Source organism: Manacus candei, unplaced genomic scaffold (genome assembly GCF_025592945.1).
Source record: "Manacus candei isolate 608988 ecotype Guabito, Panama unplaced genomic scaffold, ASM2559294v1 h1tg000069l, whole genome shotgun sequence".
Classification (NCBI taxonomy): Eukaryota; Metazoa; Chordata; class Aves; order Passeriformes; family Pipridae; genus Manacus; species Manacus candei.
The window spans coordinates 5,350,565-5,374,004 of record NW_026138117.1 but is presented as its reverse complement, the minus strand read 5'-3'; the positions used below and the strand labels follow the sequence as shown (position 1 = coordinate 5,374,004).

The window sequence follows — 23,440 nt, the reverse complement described above, 5'->3', positions numbered from 1 at the left end:
AACTGCAGCCCTTTCACTGATCCCTGGCCTAACAACTATATAAAAGAACACTTCTGCCTCCAACATAAAGGTATTTTGCATGTGACAAAAGCTTCCACCTGTGCATCTGAGAAATTTAAGAATGGTGTTTTACTTCTCTGGATGCAAATGCATTATAACAATTATCAACAATTCCAGCTATCCCTGACTTTTAATGAAGATACAGCACAGTGGTGTGCATGCTAAGCAGAAGGAGGGATGCCCTTCTTCCCTGGGCAGTACCACAACCACAAGCCACATAGCCAGGCAGGAAAACACTTTGCTGCCAGAAACACTTGGTGCTGGCACCGGGCTGACCCTCTGAGAGGGCCAAGCACTAGCACTGGCAGTGGGACACAGCCATTTCTCCCATGGATATTCCCCATGGAGCAGGCAGGCTCGGAGGTGCATAGGCTCAAAAGTCATCTTTCTGCAACAACCTCGAGAACGGTGCAGGGGATCCAGCCCCACGCTCCTACGGCATATTCTGCCCGTCGGCTCCATCTCGCTCTTCCTCCTTCCTTGGGGCCTCAGGCCCTGACGTGACGGGTTGCAAAACTCCCCTGCACAAACACGCAAGAAGAGGCAGGAAGGGCAAAGTCCTGTGGCGTGGAAGCACAGATCTCTTTACTCTTCGTCCTGTTCGCCTGACAAGGAGGAGACTCGGAGAACACGGTGTCCAACGCAAACAACAACACCGACCCCTGTCCCGCCACCCCCGCGCTTCCGCCGCGCCGCCGGCACTGCGCACGCCCGGCGCGGCCGCCGTGCCCGCATGGAGGAGGAGGAGGACGAGGATGGAGGCCAGGGAGCCGCGGGGGCTCCGGAGCGGTCCGGGCGCTTCGTGCGCTGCCTCTACGTGGTGGGATTCCTGGTGAGCGGGGAGTCGGCGGGAGGGCCGCGGTGCCTTCCCGAGCGGCCTGGGGCGGGCGGCCGTGCCCGGAGAAGGGAGTCCTTTCCGCTCCAGATAAAGGCTGCTGGGTTCTGGGGTACATCGCTGCTGCTGCTCCTCGGGGAGTTGGGATGCTTGTAGCGATAGTGGTGTGTAGCGGCTGTGCTGTTTTGTCCGGGCGAACAGCCCTGCAGTTTGATACAGGGGGTGTATTTTTATCCTGTGCGTGCCATGGAATAGCGCAGCGCCTTTAAAGGTGAGTCTTGCCTTGTGCTTATAAGAGAGCTGGTCCCTGTGAAATACCCGTGCTTGACGTAAACTTATATTAAAAAAAAAAAAAAAAACACAAAAAAAAAAAAAAAAAAAAAAAAAAAAAAAAAAAAAAAAAAAAACCCTGAACATGGGTTTTTCTAGAGGAAAAATCTGAGAAAATATAGACTTTAAAGATGGATCATATTCTGTATTGATTCACTAGCCCCAGGAAGGTGCCATTTGAAATTAAAAGGGATTACTTGGAAAGTAAATACAAAGTGAGTACGAATTTGCACTTTGACACGTCGAGATACTGTCTTACCTACCCTTAGGTTGGGCAGTAGAAACAACCTAGTCAGTTTGTGTCCTGGACCAAATACTCCAGGTAAAGGTGTGTTAGAACAAGCTTTGCTTCTTAACTAACTTTTACACTCTCTGGTTCTCCAGCCCTGTAATATCTTGCTGACACCGAGCCAGAGCACACACAGATGTCAACAAAGTGTCCTTTTAGAGGTGTGGAGTGTCCTGATATAATACGGAGCTGTTGCTTGTAATGCAAGCTTCCTGTAGCCAGGCAAATACAAGATATCCGTCATTCAACATAAGAAATTACACATGAAATGAGAAGTAACTACCCATAAGAGGATGGTGGTTAATGGGTCTTGCTCTACCTGCACACTTATGACAAGTCCAGTACTGCCAGGGTATATTCTGAGCCTTGTTCTTTTTAATGTCTCTATTAATAACCTGGACGAGGTCACTGAACCTCCCTTGGGTTTGAGATGACACCTAAGACTGTTACTGCAGGTGTTTGGAAGTCATGTACTCTGTTTGTTAATGCTGATGTATTTAATGATGATTCTAACCTTGTAGTCTCAATTTCAAGCATCAAAAGATAATTAATGACAGACTGTGAGAATTTAGGGATACACATTGTTACAGTTAATCAGGCTTTGGAGTAGTCCAGTTCAAGCAGTCGCTGATGAAAGGTGGTCTTGCTCCGATAGATCTTCTCCAAGGGACAGTAGATGCTGTGTCAGATTGTAGTAGTAGTGGAAGAACTACTACGTCACTGTGGTGAGCTTAACAAAAGAGAAAAAAGCAAAAGGAACAATCAGGAGATCCTTGTGCTGTTCAGGATGGGCAGTGTCCTTTTCCCTCCTCTTACAAAATGTTTTTCACAAATACTTTTCTTTTTTTCTTTCTTTTTTTTCATGTTTCTGTCTTTTCACTACATTTAAGCTATACACAGAGGTGTAAGTAGGTTTAGATCATAGCTTCTTCCCCATTGCAGTTGAGTTGAAATACTGTAGTTTTTCAAAATATACTTTCTTTGCACAAGTAAAAAGTATTTTTAGGTCATTGAAATTACAGACAACTTCAAATTTAAAATACTGGCACCAAGTACTTTTCTCGTTAAATGGGTAAAGTTTAATATATATTAAAGAAATATTTAATGTTTAAATGTGTATCTTGAGAAGGATTGTATCTGGAGGGGGGAGAGGACTGATGTTTTCCTAAGTTTAGCTCCTCCAAGAGGCAATCCTTTATCTTTCAGTTTATGTGTTTTGTAATTTTGTACATACTTGATGCACTGCAGAGGTTCCAACATACCATGTTGACCATGAAAAATTAATTTTCTTTTAACCTTGTGTTGATATGGAGGTAATTTACTTTTTTTTTTTTTGAATGTTGACTGTTATTAATCTAGGTTTATATCATCTTTGTAGAAGTTATAAAACTTTTTCTGCCTTCTTTTCAGGATTTATTTGGGGTGAGCATGGTTGTTCCTTTAATGAATCTTCATATCAAATCTCTAGGAGCAAGTCATACAGTGGCTGGAATAATAGGTGAGTTGTAGTACTTGACTGATTTACCAAAGAATAAGATAAGGCCTGGATTATGCCTTACTGCAAGTTGGACATTGTAACATAATTCTTCCTTGCTAATAGCACAATTCAAAGTAAGTAAGGACAATTTCCTAGTAAAACTGTAAGGGCAGCCATACTGTGTTAGACCCATAGACCTGTCCAAACTTGCATACTGACAGTAGCCAAAAGCACACGCATGGGAAAGAGTACACTTGGAAAGAACTAGGAAGGCTTGGAGTAACATTTGTACAGATGCTTTTCCAGCATCCAAGAATTCACAGCTCAGCAATTTAGAGAGCTAGAGGTGTTGCTTCTAATTTTATTGTTATTTACAGACTCTGCAAACAGTACTTCTGTAGCTGGTTCTCCAAAGGTTTCCAAAGCCCACGATTGCTCCCATTTTGATTAAAATCCTTGCAACTGTCTTGGCAAAATATTTTTTCACTTTAAGGAGTTTTTACAAGTAAATTCTGAAGATTAGGGGTTTTATCTTAACATATTAAGTCGTAAGGTAAGCTCTGTGGGTTTAAAGTTCTTTAAAGTACATTTTATGGTACTGTTTATGATTTGGAGTGATACAAGTATGACATTCTTTATAGCTATGTGTGGTTGACATAGGCTCTGTTATTCAGTTTTTTATTGTATTGCTTTTCTATTTTAGCACTTTTCACGAAATAATTCTGGTTCTACACTGACTTGACAGTATTATTTTAGGCAACAATTAGTTAGAAATATGTCTTCATTTCAACAGTTTGCTTTGATTTTTAACTTAAAAAAAACCTGGGATTTGAGATGTATTCCTATAAATAAGAGAGTCTGGCAGATATTTCTCTCTGCTTCTCTTCGTTCATTCTCTTCTGTCTCTAAGTGCTGATAAACTCCTAGCCTTCAAAATGACAAAGTGGTTTCTTCAAGGTATCTGTGGCCCCTTGCAGTAGGTTGAAGTGCCAAGTGGAAAATAATTAGTCCCTCCCAGTAATGAAATTCTCTCCCAGTTCTGAGAAAGCAACCATAAATGCATGTATCTGTTTTGTTGCTGTTGTATCTGTTGCTTTGTTATACAAAGCAACATCATTCTACCTTACATAGTTTTACAAGTTTTCAGCACTTTTGTTTTGTCATTCCTGAAACACTACCTTTGGTTTGTCATGCTCCCTCTTCCCATTCTTCCAGTAAATTATTCCCAGTATTTCTCTCATTTTTTTATGATTTAAAATTTTGTGTATTTTTGATTAAAAAAAAAGTTTAATTTTTAATACTGGTATTTTGTTTGTTTTAGGATCTCTCTATGGTGTAATGCAACTGTTTTCCAGCACATTTGTGGTGAGTTCTAACACTACATTCCAGAGCATGTTGGTATTTCTATGGATTGTAGGGGGGAAAAAGAATGAGGCTAATAATGATGTTTCTTGGCATTTTGAAAGTGCATAAAGTGCTCTTATAAGCATTTTTGGTTGGAGGAACCAGGTTTTAGTTTGTGTGAAAAATGTTTGTTTCATTTATAGTGAATTGCCAGATTTTTCAGACTCAAACGGAATACAGTTTTTAGACAAAAATTAGAATACAGATTTAGGCTCAGATACGTTACTGAGCACGTCGCAGTCACACAGGGTTTTCTTCAGCATTGGTGCTGGTAAAGCAGTTGCCTCCAGTGCAGTAACCTATCCAAAAACATTGTGAGTCAGCCCTTCATAAGCCTGTTATCTACTTCACTTTCCATGCCTAGTGAGCAGTGCCTTGTAATTCAACATATGGTCTAAATTAATGCATTGTATCTTTGCTCTTTGTTTGGCTTTGTTTTCTATTAGCTATTGGTTTTTTACATCCTAAGATTACCCTGGTACTCGTTTTCTAGCTTTCAGGGGAGCAGATTTCGAACATCTCATGAAAAAACTGTTTCAGGGTTTGTTACCCAGGCCATCTGGGATAATTTGCCAATCTTGTGGCATTTTCTTTGAACTGCAAGACCACTGTCTACTTAAAAAACTATTTCCTTTTTGGAATCATGCTGATTTATAAGCATGCTAAATGCAAGTTTTCTGTTTACCCTTCTCATAACTACTTCTTACCTACGCACTCAGATGACAAACTTCTCATATCTAGGATCATTCCTTTTAGGATGTTCAACAGGTGTCTAGTACACATCAACCATCAATGCAAACAAATATTTGTGGTTGGTTATAATAAGATTTTCAGAAGACCACTACTGCTAATATGTATTGCAGGACTATTTTTAAAAGGGAGAAATTGTTTTTTAAAAAGCTGTATACGTAGCATTAAGTGGAATCATAGTTTTGACAGGTGCACTGCCAACAGGGCAGAACTCTGCTGGGGACTTCCAGATTTTGAGCACTTAGGAATGTTGTGCAATAAGCTTATTAAACTTTAATTGACAGTCCTTTGATCTCTTTTCTCAATTTAATTTAGAAGTACTGATTGTTCACTGTACATAGCTTAGTGTTATAAAAAGCTAATCTTTCTTTCTGCTTTGTAAAAGGGCTGCTGGAGTGATATAGTAGGAAGACAGTATTCCTTGCTTGCTTGTATTCTTCTCAGTGCACTGGGTTACTTCCTTCTTGGAACATCCACCACTGTGTTGCTGTTTGCCATTTCTAGAGTCCCTGTAGGTGAGTAAACACTTGGCATTTTGCAGTTTAAATTCCCTGTAGTCTTAGCTTGAGAGTTACTACAGGAAAAATCATGGTATGTGGGTGACTACATCATCACCCAGCAGCACCAACTAAACCTTAATAATGGAAAAATCTCTACAAATCAAGAATTCTCATTACTTTTTCTTGAAAATAATTTGAAATGTTGTTGTGACCTAACCCACCAGGCAGCTAAACTCCACAAAGCCACTTACTCACTCCCCCTCCCACAGCGGGATGCGGGAGACAATTGGAATTTAAGAAAGTAAAATTCATGGGTGGAATTAAAGACAGTTTAATGGGTCAGAAAAGGAAAGAAATAGTAATAATAAAAAAGAATTAGAATATACAAAGCAAGTGATGCACAATCAGTTTCCCACCATTCGCTGACCAGTGCTGAGGCTGTTTCTAATCAACAACCCCCACACATTTGTATGCTGAGCACACCACCATATGATGTGGAATCTCCATTTGGCCAGCTGGGGTCAACTGTCCTGGCTCTGTCCCCTCCCACCTTCTTGTGCACCCCAGCATACACACTGGTGGGATGGGGTGAGAGGCAGAAGAGTCCTTGACTTAAGGTAAGCACTGCTCAGCAACAACTAAAACATCATTGTGTTATCAACACTATTCCCATCCTACATCCAAGAAGAAAATTAACTCTATCCAGATGAAACCAGGATAAATGTATACTCAACAACTGTCACAACTTTTATGCCGCCTTGAATGGTTGAAATTTATGAGAACAGGAGTGCAGCAATATCTTGAAAGAGGCTGTTGTAAAATTAGTCATAGCAGGTACACAATATACCGGGTGACTGCTGAAAATCTTGGCCTGCAATTGCGATGGAGAATGGAATGATATGTGGTTTGGGGTTTTTTAATGCTGAAAATATACCTCAAAGTGATACTAGAAAATTCGGCTGAAGTTTTAGGTCATTGCTTCAACCAAAACATTTATGTTGTACAAAAGCATGTATGTTTGCAGCACAGAAGTGAAGTTTGTGCCAGGGTTTGTAGCAGAGTTCTTAAAATAGCTGAACACCTACTGGATATATTCTGATACAATAAGCAGTGCTATTACTAAAGGGCACTTTTATGGACCATAGTTTTAATTTAAGAACTCCTAATATTGTTTCTTAATTTAAAGACAACTTGCTAATGAATCGCTTGGTTAAAATTTGATTAGATGAGTAGTAGATGTAGTACTTTTTAATCCTGACATCACAGTGACTGTGACAGCATTGCCATGGTCAGAGGGAAGCCACATAAAAGATTGCATTATTAATATTCTTGCAGTATGCCTAACCTTCTGTGCTATTCTTTTGCCACCCACCACTTTTTCATATGAACTTGGTGTGTTACAATCTTGGCACTCTTCGTATTCAACCAAGTTGGTACAGAGTTATGTCCATAAACAGACAAACCATTTCTACTCCATCAAAGTTCCTGTTTTAGCAGCTATTTTATTCCTAGAGCGCTTCAGCACATGACTTAGTTACTTCTTTCATCAGGGCTGCAGGAGCACTCTTTGACACCAATGCCTGAATAATTTTGATTCCTAAGTCCAAATCCTTAAACAGTCAGGATTATGGTCATGGCCCAGTGTGCTGCGTGGCTCTAGCATTGAAGAATTTGTGATTAATGGGATCTTAAAAATATAAATCGTACAGATTTTGCTCATTGATATTTCTGATAGCTTCTGTCGTCTTTAATCTTTTGAACAACACATGTTTGTTATTTTGTTTATATTGTGTTGCAGGTATTTTCAAACACACGCTCTCTATCTCTAAAGCCCTGCTTTCTGACTTGGTTTCGGAGAGAGACCGCCCTTTGGTAATGGGACGCTTCAATGCAGCCTCTAGTGTGGGCTTCATTCTGGGGCCTGTGGTTGGTGGCTACCTTGCAGAGTTGGAAGGTGGCTTTTATCAAACATCCTTCATCTGTACCTCTATCTTCCTTCTGAACGGTGGTAAGTTATATGTGACATTTTCCATCTTGGGTCCCTTCATTCAGTACTTTCGGGTTTTTATGCCATCTGTAATACCTTGAATTCGTAGTGTATTTATCATGTATGGCATAAATGTTCTGTATACTGATACTACTCTTTGAATTTGAACCTGAGTGGAAGGAATTTTGGGAATTTTGCAAGTTAACCTCTAGGTGCTTCTCCTTTGTTTTGCATATATCCCCTTTACATTCAGACACAAATAGGAACTTTTGATGTGCCTAAAGATCAAGACTAGAACTCAGAATTTTTGCTTTAGTCTTTAGATTTGTTCATATGGTATGAGTGTGGCATTTCATTGTTTCCTTTGTTGCTTTCACTGCATTAAAAATTGAACTGATACTGTGAAAACACTAGCCTTAATGATTACAATTTTTTAAGTGAAATTATTGTCGAAGTCCTTTTTTGATTTGTTACAGTCAAATTAATGTCTTTTATGTAAAGTTGATGCAATTGAATGAAATAAAATGATTTCTTGATATACATAGGTCTTGTCTGGATGTTACCTTGGAATGAAGAAAACACTGGCAACCGGAAACATCATCAAGACAAAGGAACAAATAGTTTCACAGCAAAAGCAAATCATGGCCTGCACTTCAAATCAGCAGCTAATAGAGCTGTGACAAACAATAATGTTTTCCAGTCTCCGTGGATCCAAGTTGCAACAGTGTTGAAGAAGATTAAAGAGATTGCATGCTCTAACTTGTGGGATATATTTTTAGTGCGGTTTCTGATGTCTGTGGCTATACTGCTGTACTATAGCAATTTCACTCTGGCCTTGGAGGAGAGATTTGGAGTGAAACCACTGTTTTCTGGATACTTAACAAGCTATAGCAGTGCACTTGGAGTCCTGGCTGGTTGTCTGCTCGGACCAATAACAAGGCTCTATCAGCATAACACTTACAGAGTTCTGTTGCACTCCAGCACTTTCACCTGTATGCTGATTCTCCTGTATGCATCAGCATTGAACATATGGATGGTCATTTTGTCTTCCACATTCTTAGCCTTTTCAACTACTATAGGTCGTACTTGTATCATTGATCTTGAATTGACCATTGGTGGGAATGAGGCCAGTGGCACACTTCTAGGTGTTGGACAGTCTGTGACATCAGTGGGACGTATAATTGCCCCACTCCTTTCTGGAATTGCGCAGGAGTTCAGTCCTTGTGGCCCTCCAAGTCTAGCTGTTGGACTAGCTTTAGTAGCTATTCTGATAATGAACGCAAACAAACAAAAATACTGTAGTCATGGAAATGTGAAGTTAAAAAATCAGTAGGCACAATTTTGGATTGCATAGATGTATCTTCACCTGCCAGGCTTGTACAGTGGTTACATGATCTTTTAAGAGGGCACACTGTGTTCATGTGGAGGCAAGTATTTCTGCTGCAGGGTGCTGATCTACGGGGAAGCCGTACAACAGGTTTGTAAAAACAAAGGAGGACAATGCTGGTTTTCTGTTAACTCTAGATAAATGTTATTCTAACTGGTACCACTAGAACATTTGTAAGGGGGACCAGTGTTGCTATGTTGCTATATTGTACTGCCTGTGATTTTTTTTTTTAAATGGATTTTTAACCCTTTTTGAGGGGGAAAAAAGAATGTCACGAAATGCACGAATCCTGCTTGTAGCTCATATTTTAAACAGTGTTTAGATTGAGAGACTGTTAAAATACAAAAATTGATTCTTATTATTTAATCAAAGGTGGATATTTGTTATTTAATCAGAAGGAGAATTTGCAATATGCTTGTTGGCCTTAATTTCTTATGCTGTGGTCAATTGCCATTTGTCTTCTGTGACAGTAGCTCAGTTAATAAGGTGTTTGCTTATGTGATTTTTTTGAAGCATACTTTGTCTACAAAACTTGCTGCACACCATGATCAGGCACTTTGGGATAGTCATCCAACCCCTGCTGATTCCTGGTCTTTCCCAGGTAACAGAACTGGGTATATGCTAACTTCGTGTATTAGAAGACCTAAAGTGGACAATTTTAAAATTATACAAGCCGATTCAGACTGAAACTGAGGCTGAATGTAAGTTTTATCGAAATTTGAACTGATGGTTTCTGTTTAGTAATAACTTCTACTGCTCAATTTTGTCATAAATATTTGTAATTATTTCCTGTACAGTTTTCCAACCTTCAATTTAAGAATAAATTTCCCTCTTAATTCTTTTGAATGACTGTAAAGATGTGCTGGAGCAACTAGCAGTAGTTCATGGATCTTGAATAATGCATCCTCTCTTATCTCAGGCATAAGTGACATTTCAGTGACGAGAAAAAATTTTGTTTGTGTTTTAGCCATTGTTTGAGTGCATGGCTTAATTAATGAGAGGTTACTCCCAGAGCTATACTGGAAGTTTTAGCAGTCCTGTGCTATTTACTGTTCAAGCTCATATTACTTGCCACTCACCAGTGTTTGTATTTCATTTGAAACATAGGAAAAATGTATTTTTCACTGATAAGGTTCCATATGCTCTTCCTAGTAATACTTAAAGAAAGTACAAAGTCAACTATATGTAGTTGTTGGGTTGAGGGAGGGTTTGTTGAAAAACAATTTAGTTATCTTCTTGAACACATCTGTACAAACACTGTTGCTGCTTCAGGTGAGTCATAGATGGTGTTTTGCATTTTTTATTTTCATTTTCTTCTTTACCTTTTCCAGTGCCTGCTAGTGTTCAGATATTTGTTGAAATATTCCAGTAGCAGCACCATGGGAATATATATATATGTACATACATATATATATATGTACATACATATATATATAAAATGGAATTGTTTTAATTTTATATATTGACATAATCAGTGTCTTATTAGTGCTATGATTTCAGTACATATCCTCAGAGTTCTATATTACAATAATCTTCTCCCGAGGAACTTGAGGCATTTTCAAGTGTCTTATCTTTTCTTGCCTTGTTTGGTAGATGCCTCAAAACATTGTTGCCCTAATTTTCCTGTTTTCTTTCTTTTCATCTTTTTTTTTTCTTTACCTAAAACTTTTCAGGGACTTCTGTTTTTCATCTCTAGCAAGGGGTAAAGGAAATGAGTAGGAAAAAAGCTTCAAAAATTAATATATATGAATGATTTAGTAATTTTTCCAATACTTGCTGGTTATATGAGGTAACATTTACCTTTCTAAGGTGGTGCACTGAATAAGTCTGACTTCTGTAAACACTTATACTAACACATACAGCTGCCTGAATATTTTTTACAAAATCTTTACAACTTCACTGGTTTATACATAAGTGAAAAATGTGCTTTCCCCTGTAAGCAAATATTTTTGTTTTATTTTGAAAAATGGTGCTCCATATAAGCTAAATAAAAATGAAATTAAATACTAAAATTGAGAAATCTACAAAAGCCTGTGATCTAGGGGGCATGTTGTAATACATGTTACAGAAGATAAGCCTTTAACTTGTAGACCAGAATGATTTCTGAGGTGCCACAGAAACACACCTTCTTTATACAGCCCCAGGATCAGAAAAGTTTCAATAATTTATTTTTTTTAAGGATTAGAAATGAAGTGACATTCCACATGCATCATTTTGTCATTGTGCTTTTTCCCCTCTTCCTCTGCTAAAACTACAGCACAATACAGAACTGTTCAACTCAATATGAAGTGCAGATTTTTTTTTTCTTCAAACCGTGATTCATATGATCATTTGAATCTGCCTACATTTCACATAAAAAGCACAGGAACCAAGGATTCAACCAAGAAGAACTTAGCAATTTTGGGATGAAGTGCTTAAAGTTACTGTTTCTAGTGCCTGGAGACCACATTCGTGTCCCTTGTGTTGCCTCTTAGTTGCCATAACTCTGTGAGTTCAAAGAATGATGACTCAGTGATGTTCCCAGAGATGAGATGTGACTCCCCCTTTCAAGTTGAGGGAGGAGCAGCTGCAGCTATTTTTGGCTACGGTCTAGTGGGCAAACTACTGAATTACTAGGCAGTTTCTTCAATCCAGTTGTCCTATCTGAAGACTGTAACAAAAGAGATCTGAATATGGACTAAAGGAAAAGAGTTTCTACCAGCAAATCACTGCAAATTAAGATTTTTCTCTTACTTGCTGCTACTTTATTTTGGCTTGGTTTCCTTGGGCATGTAGGAAGGGTAGGGGCATGATTTGGTTTTGGTTGTTTGGGGGGATTTTTGCTTTTTGCTTTTCAAAATTTTCACTTTGGTAAAAGTGACTTTTCTGACAGTTTTGATCAGGCCATGTTGAAGACACTACATATATAGGATATTAATTTATATCTGTAAAACAGCTGGTAGCATATGATATGCACTGATTTTGTTGCTTTTAAATGATGAAGCAAATGTATGATTTTTTTTCATGCTGGTGTAGGCTGTATACATTTGAAGAGATCCTTTATAAACATACCAGTTGTGGTGGGTTGACCCTGGCTGGACACCAGGTACCCACCAAAGGCACTGCATCACTCCCCTCCACAACTGGACAAGGGAGAGAAAATATAACAAAAGGCTCGTGAGTTTAGATAAGGACAGGGAGAGATCACAAACTGATTACTGTCATGAGCAAAACAGACTTGACTTGGGGAAATTAATTAAATTTATTATCAATCAGATCAGATCAGGATAATGAGAAGTAAAATAAATCTTAAAAACACCTTCTTCACACACACACACACACTCCCCTCCGTTCTTCCTGCGCTTTACCTCCTCCCCTGCCACAGTGCAGGGAGCTGGGCAAGAGGGGGTTACAGTCAGTTCATCACGTTTCTGCTGCTGCTTCTTCCTCAGGGAGAGGAGTCCTTCCCCTGCTCCAGCATGGGGTCCCTCCCACAGGAGTTGTCCACAGGCTCTTCCAATGTGAGTCCTTCCCACAGACTACAGCACATGAACTGCTCCAGCGTGGGTCCATACCACATGGTGCAGTCCTTCAGGAAGAGGCTGCTCCAGCATGGGTTCTTCACAGAGTCAGAAGTACTATCAGTAAACCTGTTCAAGCATGGGCTCCTCTCTCTGTGGGTCCACAGGTCCCTGGAGCCCTCTCCAGTGCAGGTTTCTCACAGGGTCATAGCCTTCTTTTGAGCATCCACGTGCTCCAGCATAGGGCTCCTTCACAGACTGCAGGTGGATATCTGCTCCCCTGTGGACCTCCATGGGCTGCAGGGGGGATACCTGCTTCACCATGGTCTTCACCATGGGCTGCAGGGGAATCTCAGCTCCGGTGCCTGCAGCTCCTCTTCCCTCTCTTTCTTCACTGACCTCAAGGTCTGCAGAATGGTTTCACATATTCTCACTCCTCTCTGGCCACAATTACTTCTGCACAATAACCTTTTTTTTCTGTCTTAAATGTGTTATGCCAGAGCCATTACTATCATCACTGATTGATGGCCTTGGTCAGCAGCGAGTCCATCTTGGACCCAGCTGGCATTGGCTCTGTTGGACATAGGGGAAGCTTCTGGCAGCTTCTCAGAGAAGCACCTTTATAGCCACCCTGGTACTAGAACCTTGCAATGCAAACCCAATACACCAATTCTGCAGAATTCAGTTTCTTATCTAGTTTTCTTTCCTCTTAATTTACTCAACACAGCACCATCACAAGGGTCACTACCATTCTCATTTTCTGAGAATAGGTTGATTATTGAGCAGGTAATGCAGCAACAAAACAGGACAAGGGTTGCTTATGAACTGGCGTGCTTGTTACTTCAGCCACTCTGTAGTGCCATCACATCCCTGCTGATGGGAACCTCTGTGGGTATGTGGAGGTGCTGCCAGTCCCCATTTGGTTGCGGGTGTTGTGGGATATCGTGAAGTAAATGATCCTTTATAGCTTGGTGATTTGGTGTTTGAAAACCCAAGACTTGCCGGTGCTGTTATTGCTGTAATACTGAAGATTCATTCACAAAGAACTGATCATGAATCTTGTAAGGGAGTATATTGGAGCCCGAACTTTAAGAATCAAATGACTGTGAGTGGAGGTCAGGCTGCTTTTAAAAATGAAAGAGTGTAGAGCTTGCTTTAAAGGGAAGCCCTGAAAAATTTATGTGTTAATTTACAAAGAGAAATTAATCCAAAGTTCTAATTATTTTAAATCTCAGCATCAAAGAACTTTTTTCTGAAATGTGCTTCACAATAGGAAACAGTCTTCCATCCTTTCAAATGTGTAATAGATGAAAAATAAATTAAGTAAACTGCAGTATTTAAAATTACTTTTCTTTTTTGTGGCAAAAAAAAATTACTTTTTGAAACAAAACCTGTGGCAATAAGGGTGCTGTTGTAACAAATGACAAATTTAAACCTGAGCACATGAACCACTGAAGGTCACCAGAGCAGCCATCTAACTACTGCCTTCCCTTCTGCAATTTTTGTCCCCCATATTCTGCCACGTCTCACAGGATGAAAAGCTTTCCAAAGCATGTCAGTGCTGTGTGGGAGCCATATCAGGGTTTGCCATCTTGGGAAAGGAATAATGCTAAACCAATCTCCCCCTGTTTAATAAATTGTCTGGCCATCTAATAGATAAGCCAGGAGGGAGATGAAACTCTTTGACTTGAAAATTTTAGGAGAGTCTTCATAGCCATTCATACAACAGACAATGTCAAGCACAGCTGCAGGTTTATCTTGAAAGTGTAAGTTATATCATGATCTGCTGAAAAAAGGGCTAAAAAAAGGACTGTTAGTCTTTCTAGTAATCTGGATTTAAAAAGCACCTGAATCAGGTAGTCCATGATTTCTCTCTATACTGTGTCCTAAAGTGGTTCCTCCTTCTCATGCTTGGACTTGATACCCCCTCCTCCATGTTTTCTGGCCTGAGCCTCTGACCTATTGTTGGCATGGCTGGAACTGTGTATTGCAGATGTCATGTTTTATGCATATTTACAAGGATATTTTTATAGGATCAGAGCTCTTGTAGTACAAAAAGCATTGCTCCAGCTAATTTCACAATCCTTCATCTTTTCTTCAGAGGCTGGGAAATGTTGGCAGAACTTGGAGAAATTTGGAAATGGCACATTTCTTGCAGCATCAGCTGATGTCTGGAATTGGTGGACTTGGCAACTCTTCAGAAAGTTGGTGGAGGGTAAGTGTGTTTGCTCCCAGAGAGCCCAAGATACTCTTCACAACAACAGGCATATTAGTTTGGCAATTTTTTTAACTATGTTTTTCCATGTGATTTCTGTGTGGCATTAGTGGAGAAGGATATTCTAAAGTTTCTAAATTGTTAGGCAGCACAGTTTTCTTTTGATGAACTGGTTTCAGTGAAGTTTGCATTATACTTTAGTACCAAGTAGGACAGCCCTTAAAATTTTGCCTTTCATGGCAAAATATTGTTTTTTCTTTCATATATCTACCTAAAACAGATAACTGGATGTCTATCTACTCTAGCCCTTGCTATACCTACTTTCTGATCTATTTACTTTCAATTTATAGGCCTCTCAACAGCTGAAGGGGGAAAGAAATTCTCAGAAAACCCTAATTCAGAGTGGAACATATATATTTTCCCTAAAACTGTAAAACTGAACTTGCTTCATCGAAAACACACTAAAATATTTATACTACAAGAGTGTACTGGGTAGTCCATCTGGAAACAAAACATCTGTATGTGGCTTTGGCATGTTTCCCCATCACTGCTGAAGATGTGGTTTCCTGAAAAAGTGAGAAACGTCCCCAGTCAATACATGACTTTCCCCATCAGATGGTGCTCGAGGACAGATTTATTGGGCATTTCATCTCCAGCAGACAAACTCTCATTGACACAAGATGAAGGAAGTGTCTCCTCTGCAAGTTCAAAAACTGCTATCTAACTTGTTTTGATTCTGCAGGAAAAGAAAAAAAAGATATAAAAGGTAAACCTCTGACCCGAACCAGAGCAAGAGTTGAATGAGAAGGGTTACCTGTGACACTGACCGTGTCACCTGCTGCTGTCATTGCTACTGAATAAGAGAACACCCAGGAAATCAGTTTCCAGAGATGACAAGGGTCTGATTCAGCAGTAGTGGAACAGAGCCTGAAAAGGGTGGGAGGAGCAGGAGTGAGGAAGGCAGAGAATACTTGCAAGGACACAGAGTCCCAGGAGATTTGCAATTCTGCTTCACAGTGTAACCATGCTGGAGATGTGCCTTGATGCTTGTATTCTGTGGATTCTAAAGTGATTTGGAAAGGTAACAACATGCTGTGATGTTTTGAAGCACCAAGAGTTTAAGACTATATTTCATAAAAACGACCTTCAATTTGATGTGCTTGTACTATGGGGCAACCACTTTAAGTACCAAGATCTGAGCATGCACGGCACTAATGGGCAACCAGCATAGCAGGAAGGTTCCTGAAACCTGCATTCATTATTTAAAATTGTGCCATAAAAAATAACGACCATTTGAAAAAAAATAAAAGGCAGCTTTCCCCAGATAGAAGCCAAATGCTTGGTCATTACCAGCACATGGATGAGAAAACTCCACAGAGAGTAAACTAAATGTCTATGTGCAACATTTCACATTTATTTATTTTGTCAGATTTCAGATAAGCCTGATATAAAACACCTAATATAAGCATTCTGATCTGCAAGGAGGATGTCTCAAAACTGAAATCCAAACTCGAGGCTTTTTTCTTACTTAAACATGATCCCAATAATGCAGTGACAGAGTATTCACTGACAATTTTACTGATGAAACATACTTTCCTGTTGAAATACAAATTTAAATTTGTTTTTAAAACTTGCTGGCTTTGTTTGAACCCAATTTTATTTCCAAACAAGAGATGATCATTAAAGGACAGGTAAGTATTGATTTCCACAAAAATCATTTGTTGAGAATAGCCATGAGCTTTTGACTGAGATTATAGCATTCACACAGTCATCCCTCTGCAGCATAGACTTTGCATTTGCCACACAGCAGAAACTTCCATAGCTGGAACAGAGGAAAAAAGAATAAAAGAGGCTGTGCCAAGGAATGAGCTTAGGAAGGTTTGGTATTTCAAATACACACATGAAATAAATATTTTGGAAAAGCTGTTAGAAGAAGCAAAGACTTAAATCCCCATTTATCAACCCCACCCACAATCATTTGAAAGAAATCTACCCTGTGATTTTAAAAGAAAACTCTGATTTTTAATAGTTCTTTCAAAACAAGCTTAAATAATAAAAAAATTAATCGTATTGCCCACAGATTTAGAAATGTGCTAATGAAAGAGAACAGTTATGATTTCACAGTGTACATTCTTCAATGACAGTTATCAATGTTGTAACAAGTAGAATGATTTCTGCATTGTGCTGAAATGTGTATCTGTGCTAATGCAAGCTTAGTACGTAGATTAAGTGGGACAGAAAGTGCAAATTCCTGAGAGCTACAGGAGTATTATTTATTTTAATGCACCCTCCCTTCCCATATGCCTTCAAATGGCAGCCATTGACACTAGGATCAAGAAGTCCATGTTATTAAGGTGCACAGTGACTTCATCAGATTCCAGGGCCTCTCTCTGCTACTTTTCTGTAAAAACAAATTAGACGGAACATTTCTGTTCCTTGGAGTGCATAGCTCAGACAAAGAAAAGATTATCTTTCCTCTTTTATAGATGAGGAAACAAAAAGTAAAACAAGTTGACCAGGGTCACAAGCATGAGTGAGCAAGCTTTCTTGAGTCTCAGTGGTCCCTGACTCAAAGAGGAGACTGCTCTCTTTGTCTACGTGCAGTGCTCTGTAACTATTCTACTGCTGTATTTGCATTGCAACCAAGAAACTAAGGTGCAAAAAGCAATTTTGATTAAGAACATTATTTATCCACTTGAAGTTTTCTTTTTTTTAGGCCTTCTGGTGTCCCGCTAGTTGCTCTCAGCTCTTACTGACATTAGTGAAAGCCAAGGTAATTCAGTTTTTCTTTGGTGATCCTTAGTACCTTTCAAAGGTAACATATTGCCAAAAATTCAGAAAGTAAAAATTCAAGCTATTCAGGTCTTGTCTCTGTTGCGAGTCCTTTATATAAGCCGTATTTGCAATTCTGCCCCTACAGCTTGTTCCTTCTCTTCTTCCTCTTTTTCTGCATCACAGGTCCTCGAACAAACTAGGCTTCAGGAATATATTTATTCTTCTTTAGAAGTCTATATGATAGGTGCATTGTGCAATTTTCAGTGTTACTCATACTAAAGCTCTGGTTAAAACAAGTATTATTGGTTATAAATAAAATATGAAATGATACACTTGTTTTTTTTAAGAATCCATTCATCACTGGACTTTCAACAATGATTTTCAATGGACAACTAGGTATTGAACTTCCATGACTTGGTTCCATAAGGCGATAAGGCACATTTCCATACTATCTTAATAGTGGAAATAAATTAAATTAAAGCATTGCCATAAGTTATTTATAAAAGAGATGATTCTTTTTAATGTCTTCAGCTTTGCAATTGTTCCAGTATTCCTTTCACTTAGTTAAAGGCATTGACTTTACTCAAATGGAAGTGGTTAGACCCAAATTGAGGCTTGTTTGGTTATTTTAATGGATCCTGCAGTCTGATCAGATAGTGTAGAATTCTAATTCAGTATGTTCATGATTTATTAGCAATAGTTCTCTTTTGGCTGTGTTCAGTACGGCTGGTTCTCAGGCTTATTTCTCTGCCTTTCCCCTTGCGATGCCTGCCTAACTAACCGTGGTGGTGGCATAGGTCTTGCTGGCCCATGGTCTGCAGTCAGATCTTCCCTGCTTAACGTGCCAAATCTTGGTCTTGTGAGCAGTGGCTGCCTGAACCCAATGGACGGCTGAGGCAAGGTGCTTGGTTCCTGCTGCTCTCCTCGTCCATCCTGGCTTCCATCAACTTCATTCTTCCACTCCACCCTAAACTCAGGCAGTGGCCTCTGCTGTCTCAGTCTCTGGTCTCTCAAGATTTTCCCTGCTCTGGGTCTTAGATTGAGCACTGTAGTAGCAGCATCCAACTCAGAGTCACTGCTGTCACCCACTGTTAATTGAAAACAAAATTACAATTTTAAGTGCAGAATATAACTGTTCCAGGAATATTCAAATAACAGCATACTGAGCATTAGTAGCCACAGAAAAAAGTTTCCCTCTATTTCCTAAATTTGGTGCTTTCTGATTAGACCCAGTAACAACAGCCTCTTAACTCCACCAGTATAGAGGACAGATCTGACTTACAAACACCTCTCCCCTCAAAACTGAGATTTTTAGAAAGGCCTCACTCAGCTGCTCCTTGATTGCCAAGTGCGTCCTTGTTTAAATTGACACTTTCCCAGTTCTGGCTCTGAACCTGGAAAACCTGTCTTTTTCTGAGGTACTTGGGGTCTATTCCTTGCTTACATCCAAGCAGGATACAAAAATTAGATTTCTTACCCTCATATCCCAAGAAATCTAAACTGAGAGGCATTTCCAGACCATAACGTGTACAGGGGCTCTAGAAATGTGACTGGAAAAGGAGCATCAATACCAAGCAAAGGATCTTTCAAGGTCAATGTATAGGTGGGAGGAAACATCCTATCCTTAATATGCCTGAATGTCAGACATGAAAGAAAATCCACAGGGCAAATCTTACAGGTTGCAAGTGGTGCAGACTATTTCTCCTGCTCACAGTAGGGTAGAAAATGGCCAAGGGAAAGCTGGCATGATTGTTTAGGGAATGCTCATAGATGATCACTACCAGGTAAACCAAGCTGGAGATTGCCTGGATGTGCACATGTGCATATATTTCTTCTCAGCAGATTTCTTTAAAATGAATTAACATCTTCATCAAAACTTTCACATTTGAGTAATTTGATAGTTATTTTAACAATAAGTTATGAATGCCTCTGATTTGTTCTTAACACTTAAGTCAGAAATGATATTTTAAATATATCAAAGTAAAGAACTGTGTATTGTGCAACTGTCATAATAACAACTTCCATTAGGAGCCTTCATGTTATTTCTTTTAAAAAGGTGAAGAAGGAGTCAACAAAATATACAACCATGTAATTGTCCATTCACCCAGATAATTATATATCAAGGAAGGTCTTCATCAGACTGTGTTTTCAGGCTTTTCCCCTCCTAAATATGTCAAATAATATATTTTTTGACAGCTGAATAATCTGGAGGCACATTTTCTCTCTAATTCTAGATGACGGTAGGTGACCTCTGCAGACATAACTACAGAATAAAAGGCATCCTACATTCAGGAGAGCAAAGATGTAATTATTAAAAGACAAAACCATGCTCTATTGCTAAATTAACCAGGAAGGGTGGAAAACTAATTAGGGTGGAGATCAGGACATTTAGTAACTTTGCAGAGATTTAATCTTCCCAGCAAGAGATCTTGATGGTAGCTTGTCATGAAAGGAAATGCTCCTGAGCACGGTATAAGCATGGTAATGCAACCAGTAATAATCAAAAGTAATATACAGAATTGGGCAAAGTTTTTGCATCTAATAACTGTCTTCCTCCAGATTTTGTTTTTAATTTTTTTGTTAGAATTCAAGAACTCCAATATAAAACATTTGTGAGTTTATGCAGCGGGAAAAAATTAACAATTCGTTTGTAACCCAGAGCATTTTGAGAAGTTCTTCACGAGAACAATAAACCAGACCTCACGTTCTCATTCTCCTCTCTGTTTTGGTTCTCAGAGCAGTGTCCTCTACCCTGACCCCAGTGAGAAAAGAAACCATATAGCCTCACAATCCAAGAGGGATATCTGGACATTATGGAATAAAGGCAAGGAGAATGAGCCATAGCAGTGTTCCTGGTGCAGAAGTGTTTCAGGCTGCTGCTTGCTCACATGAGGAGATGTGCTGGGAGGACTATGCCACTATAGAATAGGAAGTGAGAAACCCCACAAAATGCTGCTGTCCATGGCATTTCTCTACACTCAAATTCCTGCTTTAGGACCCACTGCTTTTAATGCTCTAATATTCTGATTTCTCTAAATCATTCCTGGAAAAACTTTCCTTCTATATATGCAAAATGACTGCAGCACAGTAAGAGACAGCAGAAAATTTTTCATTACCTCTGGAAGATGTTTTATTTCTCACTCGTAGTTTCTCTGGGAGTTTAGTATTTTTAGGAAGTGAAAGGAATCTTTTTGTATTTGCAGCAGCCTGCGTGTGAAGAAATACAAAAAATGTTAAGTTACTGCAGACTAGTGTACCTGCATAATGTGTGTTAAGATACACATCTGAGGCTTGAACGGGTTTATGTAGCTAAAGGGCTGGGGAGTAGTTTGGGATTAGCTAATATGTGATCTTTTACTACACACTCAATGCTGACTGCTGTGCTAACTAAGGCAAAGACTGTGTAATCTCAAACAGCTTAATCAAATGAAAGCCTAGTGATATGCCCTCTGAGATCAGAGTTAATAAATATATGGTCTCTAACTTCAACCTTGTCTGTACAGGTTTTCCTAAGGAAGGCAAACACTGCAAGCATGGCAATTCATGCAGCTCCATGTTAGAAACTTTTTATTAGTCAGCTGCAAAAATTTGGTTGAGACTGAAGCTTGGGCATAAGAAGTAATCTGTGTTCTGATTCTGCAAGTGCTTTATACATATAAATGACTTTATACAGTTGACTAGTCACACTGAAGTTGATGGGGAAGTTAGGAACTAGCGTGATCATTTACCAGTTCAGGGCATAAAATCCTTGTTTTCCTCAGAATAAGCTTTAAAGACCCAGGGAGCAGAAAGCACCTCATACTTTCTGAAACATGAGAGGTACTTTCCAGGACAAGTTGCTTTTTTTAAAATTCAAGTTTCTCAAGGACATCCTTTCTTAAATTTGTTACAAAGATTTTTTAAAAACTTTATAGTCTAGCTTTCCTCTGATTGTACCATTCATTGTGGCACACTCAAAGCGAACCTGATAGGAAATGTATTTTCTGTGAGATATTTTTCCTCTTCAGGTTTTTCTTCTTTTCCTCTCTTTTCTCTTTTTCCTCTTCCCTCTGTGGTGGATTTATGTATGAATAATTATTTTTAAAATTACAGCCTGTGCGTTTTAAAAAGTTGTAAGTCACCCTGTTTCTCGCCCTGACACAAAAATCATGAGTCTCCTCATTATTCCACCTAGAAATCATGTATTTGTATGACAAAGACAACATACATAATTGTGGTTGAGAGGGAAGAAATCATTCAGAAACAGTCTTATTGTCACAATTAACACCACAGCAGCCCTGGTAATGAGATACAGCAATTTTGGAGGCATTATTCCAGCCTCAGCTGATGGACAACTGTATCCATTAAGACAACAGTCACTAAGTATTCCTGTAACATGAAAATACATATTTATAGGATGGTTAATTTCCTTGATACCCGATATGATTTGGAGGATCAGCTTCCCTGCTGATTCAGCATTCTCCATTCAAATATGGTCAGAAGTTTACGGTGTGGGTATTGCAGGATTGCCTCAGAGAGCCAAATATTATCCTGCCACAGCAGTTCTTGTAGGTAGAAGAGGTGTCCCTATTCTGTGTCAAAACCTGAAGTCCTGACTATATTTTATGACTACTACACCATTTTTCAAGTGAAGAGTTCACTCTGACTAACTCAATTAAAAGCTCTCTTTCCCATATTTTGGAGCATACTGTAAATAGTTTTTCTATTTTAAAGTAATTTTTACCTCAACTATCCACACATCATCAAAACACTCATAGAGAATACTGATCTTAGAAGTACATTGTGTACAGAGCCTGTTCAGCTTCTCTAAGATAAAATTATGTCATCAGATCCCATTTTCATATCACACTCTACAAGACTGAAGCTTTGCTGAAGTGGTCAACACAAATAAGGGGCCCACAAATGTGTGCAACTCAAGGTGGAAGGGTGACATTATATGTATAGTTGTCTTCCAAATTCAGGATTTTTTTTTTCTGTATGTCAGAAGATTTTTTTTCTGCATGACAATTAGCTACAAAGAACTGCTTTCTACATAAAAAAAAAAGAAATAAAATGCAAGTACCGGTCTTTCTCTTGACAGGCTGTTTGTTTTCCTCAGGCTCTCCCTGAGGCTGTGCCGGCGACGGATCAGAATTTCTTTGGCCTGCTTTTCGTTTGCATCTGCAGCCAGGCTATGTCGGTTGTAGGACATTGTCTGAAATACAAAAGCAGTGATCACAGCCTGAAAAGCATGATGACAAATGTGTTGAACTATATGAACAGGGCAAAACAGGCTTTTTGCTTTTAATGTTTTCATAAGCATCGTAAATCCTTGTGAACAAAATCATATTGCAGATGATTACGAACAAGAAGAGTAATTATGCCAGCACTTTTTTAGTCATCTGCTTCACCATCACTTGTTCCATTTGCTGCTTTGTTTTTTATTTAATCTGCTGATATTTATAATGAAAGAGAAAATGGAAAAAGCTGGCTTAATACAGTGTTCACCCACACACTGTAGAAGCTCGGTCAGTATGTCAAGGATGCATATTTGAAAGTGATGAGTCACCTAAGGGGAAGTCATTTTTACCTCCAGCAAGCTGAAGCTTGCTCCATTTTTGAATGTTTTCCAAAGGCTCAGGCATTCAAACTACTTAGCCGCAGGAGGGTAAATGTGAAACGTCCTTTTGCTTTTAGTTCACTATTTTTCCAGCTCATCACCTCTGCTCTTAATACAAACAACTTCACAACTGTAGGCAAATAGGAAATCTAATCCCATATCAAGGAGTGACCAAAATATTGATATAAGTAGATAGTGTTGGGTTGAATTTGCACCTATGATCCTATTTTAATACCATACATATATTGGAGGTAATATGACAAAAACATTAAGCTTTATCAGTAGTATAAGATCAAGTAAGCTATTTACACTAAGGAGTATGGATATGCTAC

The 23,440-nt window shown here is 39.1% G+C and overlaps 2 protein-coding genes across 3 annotated transcripts in view; one reads left to right on the top strand and one right to left on the bottom strand.

The window, feature by feature from the left end:
- The first annotated feature begins 694 nt into the window (after positions 1-694).
- Positions 695-10,287, top strand: MFSD9 (major facilitator superfamily domain containing 9). Its single transcript, XM_051806868.1, has 6 exons — positions 695-892; positions 2,925-3,012; positions 4,313-4,356; positions 5,531-5,660; positions 7,444-7,653; positions 8,178-10,287. The coding sequence occupies exons 1-6, from the start codon at positions 794-796 to the stop codon at positions 8,963-8,965; spliced, it is 1,359 nt and encodes a 452-aa protein (XP_051662828.1). The 5' UTR covers positions 695-793; the 3' UTR covers positions 8,966-10,287.
- Positions 10,288-16,734: 6,447 nt separating this feature from the next.
- SLC9A2 (solute carrier family 9 member A2) overlaps positions 16,735-23,440 on the bottom strand; it is a 32,530-nt gene continuing 25,824 nt past the window's right edge. For both annotated transcript variants that reach the window (XM_051806853.1, XM_051806855.1), the window contains 3 exons: positions 22,572-22,703; positions 20,626-20,716; positions 16,735-18,597 (listed from right to left, as the gene is read on the bottom strand). In XM_051806853.1, the coding sequence (XP_051662813.1) occupies positions 18,227-18,597; positions 20,626-20,716; positions 22,572-22,703 (594 nt within the window). In that variant the 3' untranslated portion in view covers positions 16,735-18,226. The remainder of the gene's footprint in view (positions 18,598-20,625; positions 20,717-22,571; positions 22,704-23,440) is intronic.

Bases quoted from the DNA above. Each gene is read 5' to 3' on its own strand.
- MFSD9 (XM_051806868.1), top strand. From the start codon at position 794: ATGGAGGAGGAGGAGGACGAGGATGGAGGCCAGGGAGCCGCGGGGGCT. The intron at 4,357-5,530 runs GTGAGTTCTAAC...GCTTTGTAAAAG, and splicing joins TGTTTTCCAGCACATTTGTG to GGCTGCTGGAGTGATATAGT. The intron at 7,654-8,177 runs GTAAGTTATATG...TGATATACATAG, and splicing joins TATCTTCCTTCTGAACGGTG to GTCTTGTCTGGATGTTACCT.